The sequence below is a fragment of the Protomyctophum bolini genome, assembly GCF_963924005.1.
Source record: "Protomyctophum bolini genome assembly, chromosome: 11".
NCBI classification, from domain to species: Eukaryota; Metazoa; Chordata; class Actinopteri; order Myctophiformes; family Myctophidae; genus Protomyctophum; species Protomyctophum bolini.
Window position 1 is genome coordinate 6378694 of NC_137872.1, and position 10576 is coordinate 6389269.

General features: G+C 42.6%; 1 protein-coding gene across 1 annotated transcript; it reads right to left on the minus strand.

The window, feature by feature from the left end:
• Positions 1–2644: 2644 nt before the first annotated feature.
• LOC308324759 (uncharacterized protein) lies at positions 2645–4892 on the minus strand. Its single transcript, XM_080777026.1, has 2 exons — positions 4669–4892; positions 2645–3949 (listed from the first exon to the last, which is right to left on the minus strand). Exons 1-2 carry the CDS (start codon positions 4878–4880, stop codon positions 3532–3534), a joined length of 630 nt encoding a protein of 209 aa, XP_080633152.1. The 5' UTR covers positions 4881–4892; the 3' UTR covers positions 2645–3531.
• Positions 4893–10576: the final 5684 nt, after the last annotated feature.

Genomic DNA, 10576 nt, shown 5'->3' on the forward strand with positions numbered 1-10576 from the left:
CCTGCACTGCCACTGGAAAGTAACTATAAGTGCATTTAACTTAAAGGACGGGAACCCCTTTTGGTGTTTTAAGAATTGTGTTGTGGATAACTATTGAAAAATAGCAGATATACGCGCTACGAGCTTGTATATCTGCTATAAAAATAAAAAATATATAGCTGCAAGCAGCGATAAGGCGGGACCAAGAAAGAAGACAATACACAATAAGAACAATATGCACAAATAAGAATCACAGGCTCTGAGTTTGCTACCTGGATTTGAACCAGTGACCCTGTGGTCCAAAAGGTGAGAGCTCTACCGACTGAGCTATGCAGACACAGTCAGTTGACTCATTCTAAACAGTAACATCATGCAGTATTTTTCATAACAACTGTCTTGGTCTTTATCCATTACTACAGTGTGTTTTCAACTTCTCTTTGTACGCCGTCAGTGCTATTTGGCATGACCCTCTACCATACTGTACAGTTGCAAAAGCATATGACGCTGCATATGTATTAGGGACAAAAGAAGAATGTTCACAAGCCAGCTATTTTCATTGGCTCATAAAACCTACGATTACGATTATTTGTCCGTAGCCTATAGGTCCAAAGTTCACGCGTAGACATTTTTGTGCATTTTGATCAAATATCCTGGGAGGAGATACATTTGAACTGTTTTTCATAGAAGAAGAAGAAGAAGAAGAGACCTTCGTGACTTCTTGGTCCCTTAATAATAATATTTGCGAGCAGTTACCTAATAATCGTGACAGGTATATACACTACAAAATAGAATGAAAACTCACGCTGGTCTCTCTGGAGTACCGTGAAGCAACAGCTGAATTCAAAGAAATACGACTGATTGACTGATTCAAAGAGAGATGCTCCCCAAAATGATGGTCCTCAAAGAAGCAGCTCTCTCTCCCTCTCTCTCTCTCTCTAGCTCTCAAGAAACAAATGTCTTCACATGTAGTTCTTGATTCAGACTGTGTGTCTGAACGTCTGTCTGTGTGTCTTGACTTAAGTTGACTGTATGACTGAGGGTGGGAGGGGGAGTTTTTGTTTTTTGTTTCCTGGCAAAACTGGAAAACTTCCTTGGTGTGTGTGTGTGTGTGTGTGTGTGTGTGTGTGTGTGTGTGTGTGTGTGTGTGTGTGTCTGTGTCTGTGAGAAATCACGTGCTTTACAGAAAATAAGGGCATTTAAGGGCACAGGGTAGGAAATGCCCTTATTTGAGCATCTTTCACCGACAATCACAGTCACAAAGTGCATAACAACAATAAAAGTAGAACATGTAACAACTAGTTACTACTGCTTGCTTTAGGCGTCTCCTCCCTCTCTCGATCTCTCTCCGACACACCTGACACCTTTCCACGGTGTGTGCGTGTGCAGCACTGCAGCGCACGGTGTAGGGTCCATTGGGCCACACGGGCCGTGGACCAGTCAGTTTAGAGCTGGCCGCCCATGCAGTCTAACTTTGATAACAAAAGATAGCCTACTTTCGCAGAGTACTGGACAACTCACCCCGGTGAGTTGGGTTCACTTTCTGAGACGACGGGGTGAGTTGTCCGTACTTTCCGCTGGGGCAGGTTGGGCGAGCTCAAGGACTGACAGCTCACCCTGAAAGTCCAGACAACTCACCCTGGTGAGTTGTCTTCACTTTCTGACCTTGCGCCGGGGTGAGTTGTCTGTACTTTCCGGGGCACCCATTACAGTAATTCAATTTCGGATCCAACTATCGGTTCATACAGACGTGCGCAGTCACACGCTAATTATTTCTTTTAACAGTAAAATCCGGTGAAACACTGTTGTAAGTAAGGAATAGAGCGTCTCTCTCTCACTCTCTCTATGCAGCATTGAGGGGAAGTGGGGGGGATCGTTTGGGGATAATGTTTGCGCTTCAAAGGCAAAGTCTCACACAGAAAGTTGCTAGACTGCACTTCCAACGAACACAGTTCTGGCCTACTTATTGACTGAATACATCTGAATAGCAAAGCCCCCCAACAACAACGATGATGATGATGATGATGATGGCTACTATAAGCATGTGATAAATTACAAGTGACCTTATATAACCATTCAGCCATCTTGAGGAAACAAATTAGGAGGGGTCCAGGTAATATCAACGCATCTATATGGCTCACACACACACACACACACACACACACACACACACACACACACACACACACACACCAAACATGCAGACATGAGCTACATGATGTGTTGAGTCCAGGGGTCATCATCGCCAGCCGTGGCTTGTGATGGAAATGTTGGTCAAAATGTAACTTTTAAATGAACAGAAAACAATACTAGCAGAAACACATAAAGAGTTGCATGGCCGTATAGGACTATAACCTGGAGACATACAGTTATTGGAACATTATAATGGTGCAGTGTAATGAATGAATTGCATTTTTATAATGAATTGCATTTTTATAGTGCTTTTCCAAGTGCTCAAAGCGTTTTACAATGGTTCATTCATTCATACATTGGGAAGTGAAGCGGCGAACAGTCAACGCCAGCACGAAAATACGTATTAAATAGCCCCATGTTCGAATGCCCCCGCATTAGATACAAACGCTAAAACGAAAGAAAGCAGCAAATGAGAGAGGTTTAAGCCTCATCTTTCACTTTCTCTAAATATAACAACCTAAAACATGAACCTTGGTTGAATAAAAACTAAAGGTGTCCTTTAATTGAATGATTGAATACTTTATTAACACAGTATGGTATACATTTACCTATAAATGTGGCACTTATACAATTTGTTGAATGTAACAAGCCTGAATGGAATGTGGATACGCAGTGATGTCATAGCGGGGCCAGACTCATAGCGTGGATTCATTCAAGTTTTATTCATTCTCGAAATTACACTGAGTAAATAAACAGATTTTCAGCGTCGTCGAGTAATACAATATCATGTAGAAAACATCACAATACATCAGAAGATCAGGAAAAGGAAAACAAAAAGGTATGAATTACATGTGTTACAAATAGAAGCTAATTTCAAAACGACCTAAAAACAGTTACATTTTGTGGGGGTCTGTATTGCTCACCAAGGTTTTAAAATGACTCAGGGGTAGGCCTACCAATTTGGTCAATTTTAATGTAGTTTGCAGGTCATTCCATGTAGAAGCCAAAAGCAGATCTACCAAGTTCAGAGTTAACTTTTGGTACCTTGGATTTGGGGAAATGAATTGATCTGGTGTGGTTGGGTTCAGATCGAGTCCCATTTCAGAAATGATGAGATGTATTTACTTTAGGACAATCTCCAATTCACTGACGCTTCCTCCCCGCGGAGGAAGTGTCAGTGTCAGTGATTCCATGCTATGAGTCATTGTGAAATTGTAGATCGGCTATTTTCATGCACCTCTTGTCCACTAGTCCCTTCCTAACATTTGAGTCTAGTTTTTGTTGATGGAATTGTCAATATATTTAGTCTTATAGTTAGTTTCAGTCATCATAGCTTAGTTTTGTATTTAGTTTTTGTCAGTGGAAAAAAGGTAGTCGACGAACATTTGCGTCTCAGTTTCAGTCGACGAAACCAACACCTATTCAGTCATAAAACGTCACCACTATAGTGGGCGTGAAGGTGTTGGTCATGGAGGCCTTGACGGTGTACCTGGCGTCTGTGTACGTGATGTCCGAGTCAGCGCTGCGCCTGTGGAACCAACCCCGGTTCGCGTAATACATTATATAATAGAGGTCATAATCACACGGCATCGCGTACGAAGAGTCCCTAAGTCCCACCGCGTACCAGCTGCTGTGAAAGGTGAAGTCGTAGGGCACGGCGAACATGAAGGCGAATGTCCTGGCACTGCGCCCGCTGCCGGCGTCCTTCATGTCGTAGGTGAACACGCCCACGGCGCCCTTGGCGGCGTGCGGGGTCTTGACGAACTGCACGACGGTCTCCCTGTTGGGGCCGATGTCGTGAGGCAACGCGATGGAGCTGGAGCCGCTCTGGATGTACATGCTTGGTACAGGAGGAGGAGAAGGAAAAGGTTAGAGTTGATTCCCAAAGCGGGAATTTGTACACTCTCAAGAGTTAAACTAACATTGATTTTACAATATGAATTGGGGTATATGAATCCCATTAAATGGGAGTCTGTAGACTAATATGACTGAGGGTCCTTGGTTGAGAATCACTGCTAGAGCCGTAAAAATCTTCTGTTATGGGGGTCCCTGGGATATCTTTTCTAATGGGGGTCCCTGGGATATCTTTTCTAATGGGGGGTCCTTGACATGAAAAAAAGTTTGGGAACCACTGGGTTAGAGCCTAGATTTAATTTAACACGAGAGGGAGTTCAGTTCAACTTTATCACGTGCAACCCAGATTAATTCGGCTCAAACAAGACATTAAATTAATTTAGCTCCTATGACACTAGAACGTGCAACACCCTACCAACAGCCATTAAGAAATGCGAATCCCTAGACTCTCAAAAAGCAGGGTGGTGGCAATTTGAAACTGTCCCCCGTAAAAAAGGGTCAATGTCAATCAATAAATCAATCAATAAATTAATCAATCAGCCAGTGATTAAAAATCTTATGAAAATAAATAATAAAAACAATAGAACAAAATAGAAAAGCGGTCTCTTCCGAGCACAAAGTCGAGCGTAAAGGTATAGAACTCAAGCACGCAGCACACAACTCCACGAGGATAATAAAATTAAGTGTTTTCTTTTATAATAGTACTTGGGGTTGGTGAGTGTGTGGGAAGTGCACATGTTCTGAATCTGAATGGTGCACTGGCGGTCGGTCGGGAGGAAGCCCGACCAGTGAGCGTTGGTGTGCAGGTTAATGAATGCGTTGGCTCCTCCGATCGCCGTGACCACTCCTACTGCACCATCCACTACGGCTGCACTTAGAGCTAACATGCACAGGCATGTGTAGATGATAGACATCATGGCGAGTGGAAGGAAAAGACCTGGGAGAGGGGAGAGAGAGAGAGAGAGAGAGAGAGAGAGTACAGTGAACATAATTCATTTTGAATGCTTCATCTAAACCTGCACTGCCACTGGAAAGTAACTATAAGTGCATTTAACTTAAAGGACGGGAACCCCTTTTGGTGTTTTAAGAATTGTGTTGTGGATAACTATTGAAAAATAGCAGATATACGCGCTACGAGCTTGTATATCTGCTATAAAAATAAAAAATATATAGCTGCAAGCAGCGATAAGGCGGGACCAAGAAAGAAGACAATACACAATAAGAACAATATGCACAAATAAGAATCACAGGCTGAGTTTGCTACCTGGATTTGAACCAGTGACCCTGTGGTCCAAAAGGTGAGAGCTCTACCGACTGAGCTATGCAGACACAGTCAGTTGACTCATTCTAAACAGTAACATCATTCAGTATTTTTCATAACAACTGTCTAGGTCTTTATCCATTACTACAGTGTGTTTTCAACTTCTCTTTGTACGCCGTCAGTGCTATTTGGCATGACCCTCTACCATCTACTATACAAGTGAAAAGTGGTACCCATACTCATTCTTTGTGCTCTATCTCCGACCGAACCACACTTTCACCACACATCTCTATATGCAAAATAAATTCGGCACGCTCCCCGAACTGACATAGGCTATTTTTTAGCCCTTCAAGTGTCTTATTTACTCTGCAAATAATACTTTTATGAAACATTCCTACACGGAACACGGAATCACTGCTGCCCCAACACGGTCAGAAACAAGCCCAACCAGCCCACAAACAAGCCCTTTAAACCACGCTACTTACATACACTACAACTCGCTTACAATTCGCAAACCTGGCAACACTGCCTGCCTCTTACGTCACCAGCTCTGTTACACTCACTGCTTGCAGCAGCAGCACTCGCTGGGAGCTGGGTCTGCAGGCGACCGTGTGTGTGCGTGCGTGCATGTGTGTGTGTGTGTGTGTGTGAATGAATAAGGCGCTTATATCGCTTTTGCTCAGTGGATGGGACATTTACATTAAAAGCTATCGGATGGACGCGTGGATAACGGCATGGTTGTGTGCACTCGGAGGGAAAGGTTCCATATAGCTTCCATGCTAGCTGCTTCAGACACAGGGGAGGGGAGGGAGATTGCCCGCCTCACGGGACTCCTGTGCGAAATAGCGCTTATGCAACAATTACCCAAAAAACAACACCTCAACTCAATGTCATTGTGAATAAGAATTTCGAGCGAAAATATAATTTTTGGAAGGACACTTTCACCCAGTATGAAGCGAAATGTGGAAGCCGTGTGTGTCACGTGACCTATATAATCCTGTAACGCCGTGCATTATGTGCTTGCGTGCGCATTTCCCAAATCTCAGTCATTTATCCACACATCGCTCTGTGTGTGTGTGTGTGTGTGTGTGTGTGTGTATCACTACATTAGTTGCCTGTTCAAAACTAAACTACACTTTATGAAATCATTGTTGCAGCCTACACACGTATATTCTGGCCCATTCAGAACACATTTCCCAAATCTCTGATTTATCCACACATCGCTCTCTGTGTGTGTGTGTGTGTCGCGTCGCCCTCCAGCTGCAATTGCGAGTGTGCGCTGTGTGCAGGGCACACTACTGAGTTTAAAAACACAGCTGAAACATGAAGTGGACTCTGTCAACTCCTGAAAATTCCTTCTTCCCATATTGCGCTGCAACGACACTGGGATGAGCCCGGCGAAGCCGGGCGAAATTCTAGTACTGTACAGTTGCAAAAGCATATGACGCTGCATATATGTATTAGGGACAAAAGAAGAATGTTCACAAACCAGCTATTTTCATTGGCTCATAAAACCTACGATTACGATTATTTGTCCAAAGTTCACGCGTAGACATTTTTGTGCATTTTGATCAAATATCCTGGGAGGAGATACATTTGAACTGTTTTTCATAGAAGAAGAAGAAGAGACCTTCGTGACTTCTTGGTCCCTTAACCCTCTAGCACCCAGGGTTGCTTTTTAGCAACAAATTTATTTTAATTAATTACTAAATTATTATTTTTTTCTGTTCTTTTTTCACCTAAATGTCATCAGTGATGTTCATTGCAATGCCAATTCAATGCCATTAGTCATGATATTTGCATATGAATACCCCCCAGAGAGGCTGAAATTCACACAAATAAAAAATGTTTGGACTGTGCAATTTTGAACATTTTTTAACCTAAAACTTTTGACCTTTACCCTAATAAAAGTAGGTAAAATAATTGTAATATATGTTTTTTTGTGATCATTAGAATGTCTAGAACATGTTTTATTCATTATTGTGAAAGATATCACCCAAATGTAAATTATTAATTTATTATATTATTATATAATTATTATATAATTATTATAAATTTTTCATCAAACTTTATTTTTTTATTTTTTTTAACATCTTTTTTAGTGTCAGTGCTAGTAGTACAAAGTAGTAGTAAGGTTGAAATCTATTTTTTGCAAGTAGAAATTAATGCGGGTGTTAGAGGGTTAATAATATTTGCCATCAGTTACCTAATAATCGTGACAGGTATAAGAATTAATGAAAACTCACGCTGGTCTCTCTGGAGTACCGTGAAGCAACAGCTGAATTCAAAGAAATACGACTGATTGACTGATTCAAAGAGAGATGCTCCCCAAAATGATGGTCCTCAAAGAAGCAGCTCTCTCTCCCTCTCCCTCTCTCTAGCTCTCAAGAAACAAATGTCTTCACATAGCAAATGAAGTGTAGTTCTTGTGTGTCTTGACTTAAGTTGACTGTATGACTGAGGGTGGGGGGAGAGGGTTGTGGTGTGTGTGTGTGTGTGAGAGAGAGAAATCACGTGCTTTACAGAAAATAAGGGCATTTAAGGGCACAGGGTAGGAAATGCCCTTATTTGAGCATCTTTCACCGACAATCACAGTCACAAAGTGCATAACAACAATAAAAGTAGAACATGTAACAACTAGTTACTACTGCTTGCTTTAGGCGTCTCCTCCCTCTCTCGATCTCTCTCTGACACACCCGACACCTTTCCACGGTGTGTGCGTGTGCAGCACTGCAGCGCACGGCGTAGGGTCCATTGGGCCACGCGGGCCGTGGACCAGTCAGTTTAGAGCTGGCCGCCCATGCAGTCTAACTTTGAAGAGATCGAGGGGGTGAGAAAACAAAAACAAAACAACAAAAGATAGCCTACTTTCGCAGAGTACTGGACAACTCACCCCGGTGAGTTGGGTTCACTTTCTGAGACGACGGGGTGAGTTGTCCGTACTTTCCGCTGGGGCAGGTTGGGCGAGCTCAAGGACTGACAGCTCACCCTGAAAGTCCAGACAACTCACCCTGGTGAGTTGTCTTCACTTTCTGACCTTGCGCCGGGGTGAGTTGTCTGTACTTTCCGGGGCACCCATTACAGTAATTCAATTTCGGATCCAACTATCGGTTCATACAGACGTGCGCAGTCACACGCTAATTATTTCTTTTAACAGTAAAATCCGGTGAAACACTGTTGTAAGTAAGGAGTAGAGCGTCTCTCTCTCACTCTCTCTATGCAGCATTGAGGGGAAGTGGGGGGGATCGTTTGGGGATAATGTTTGCGCTTCAAAGGCAAAGTCTCACAGCTGCAGTATACAGAAAGTTGCTAGACTGCACTTCCAACGAACACAGTTCTAATAGGCCTACTTATTGACTGAATACATCTGAATAGCAAAGCTATTGACACCGCCCAACAACGATGATGATGATGATGGCTACTATAAGCATGTGATAAATTACAAGTGACCTTATATAACCATTCAGCCATCTTGAGGAAACAAATTAGGAGGGGTCCAGGTAATATTAACGCATCTATATGGCTCTCACACACACACACACACACACACACACACACACACACACACACACACACACACACACACACACACACACACACACACACACACACAGAGACATCACGAACAGTGGATCTATGCCGTAATTCAGGAAGATAAGGTTGAATGAATCTAGATTATATTAAGGATAAATGGGAAATATTCAGGAAAATATTCAGTAAAGTATATAAAGAGCTCAAAGGGTATACATATTCAGTCAGTTCTCACTGTGAACAAAACTGAACAAAACGCATCAGCAGAAGTTCTGGACTGGGACAAAGATTCATACATTGTCAAGTTCACGACCAAGGCTGGAACTGGGATTAAGATCCAGCCCTGTTATAAAGGCCTTTATATTGTTCCAAGGTGTCCCTGGAACAACATATTTACATATATTTCATTGGGGTTCCATGACATGACAAATTTGACAATGTTAGTTTTTTAGAAACCTGTCAGGATTTAGAAGGCATTTGTACAATCGTCCTCAGACTCTAAATGGGTTAACTTAACAGACTCCTCTCTGTTATCTCGCACACAGCCTCCCTCATGGACACTCGATCCGCATCTGGGTGAGAGAGACAGTTTAGACTATTATCTTAGCAAGGGATCAGTTCATTGTCCCACTCTGCTTTCCTTGCCACAAATGACTCGTCCCAACATGTGTGTTTGTGTTCTTATCTTATGCAGTGGCGTGCACAGCCATTTAGAGGGGCAGGTACTCAAGTGAAAAAGGGCACCTTGTGCAGCGCGTGGAACCGGCCGGTTGCCTTAATAGTGTGAGATTTATAGATTTTGGGGCCTAAATGATATATTAAAAGCTTTATCAATAATTGATCAATGTCACCATGGTCCACCACATATAGTTTACACTCTACAAAAAAGGGCACATTTGTCCAGAGGGAAAAGGGCAGGAGGTGCTCTAGCTGTGTCTGTAGGCTAATCTGTGGCCTTGCATGGAACTCTTTGTGCGCGTTATTGTTGTTATTGTCATGTGTTGTGTCTTTGGCCTTGCAGAGGAATCTGACTGCACGGCTAGGTATCAAGATCATATCAAATCGGGAGGTTCAAGGGATATTTCACGTTCATTTGATCGTCTACTCAGGCTCATGTGAACACCCCAGATAGTTTTTTATATTGCTCGATTCAGAATATTTAGATATTTGATATTAATTTTTAGCTGCCCCGTCCCCTCCTTAAACAAACCCATTGTAACTTCAGAAATAAAATTATTACACTATCAGTCACAGGAGAAAGGTTGGATTTAACAGGGGAATGAAAGAAAACCACTCTAGCCCTGACCCACAAATATGCCAAAGCATATAAGAGTACAATATCACCATCTGCTGTATTCCACCAGCATTGCATCTCCAGTGACACTGCATTGTAATAAATAGGGTATTTGTCTTCTCTCCCAGAAACAAACCCAAAACACGTTGCTTCAGGTCAAGAACCCCACATACATTCATGTAATGTAATAGACCTGAGGACGATTCTACAACGGTCTTCGAAATCCTGACAGTTTTCTGAAAAACCTATGTTTTTGTGTCAGTGGTTCTCAAACTATTTCATGTCAACAAGGAGCCCCAGGATTATCTGCATTTGGCCGCAGACCCCATCTGAAAATATGTAGTCCCAGGGTCCCCCTCACTGCCCCCAGAAGCAAAGATTTGAGTTAAAAACGTTCGCCCTTACATTACATCTGTAATCTTTTAACCCCCTACAAGCCTGGCCGCTGCCTGAGATCATCCAGCAAAATCCTATTGAAGGGTGAAGCTGAACGCGGAATATAGCCCATTGCGCATGTTTCTTTCCTT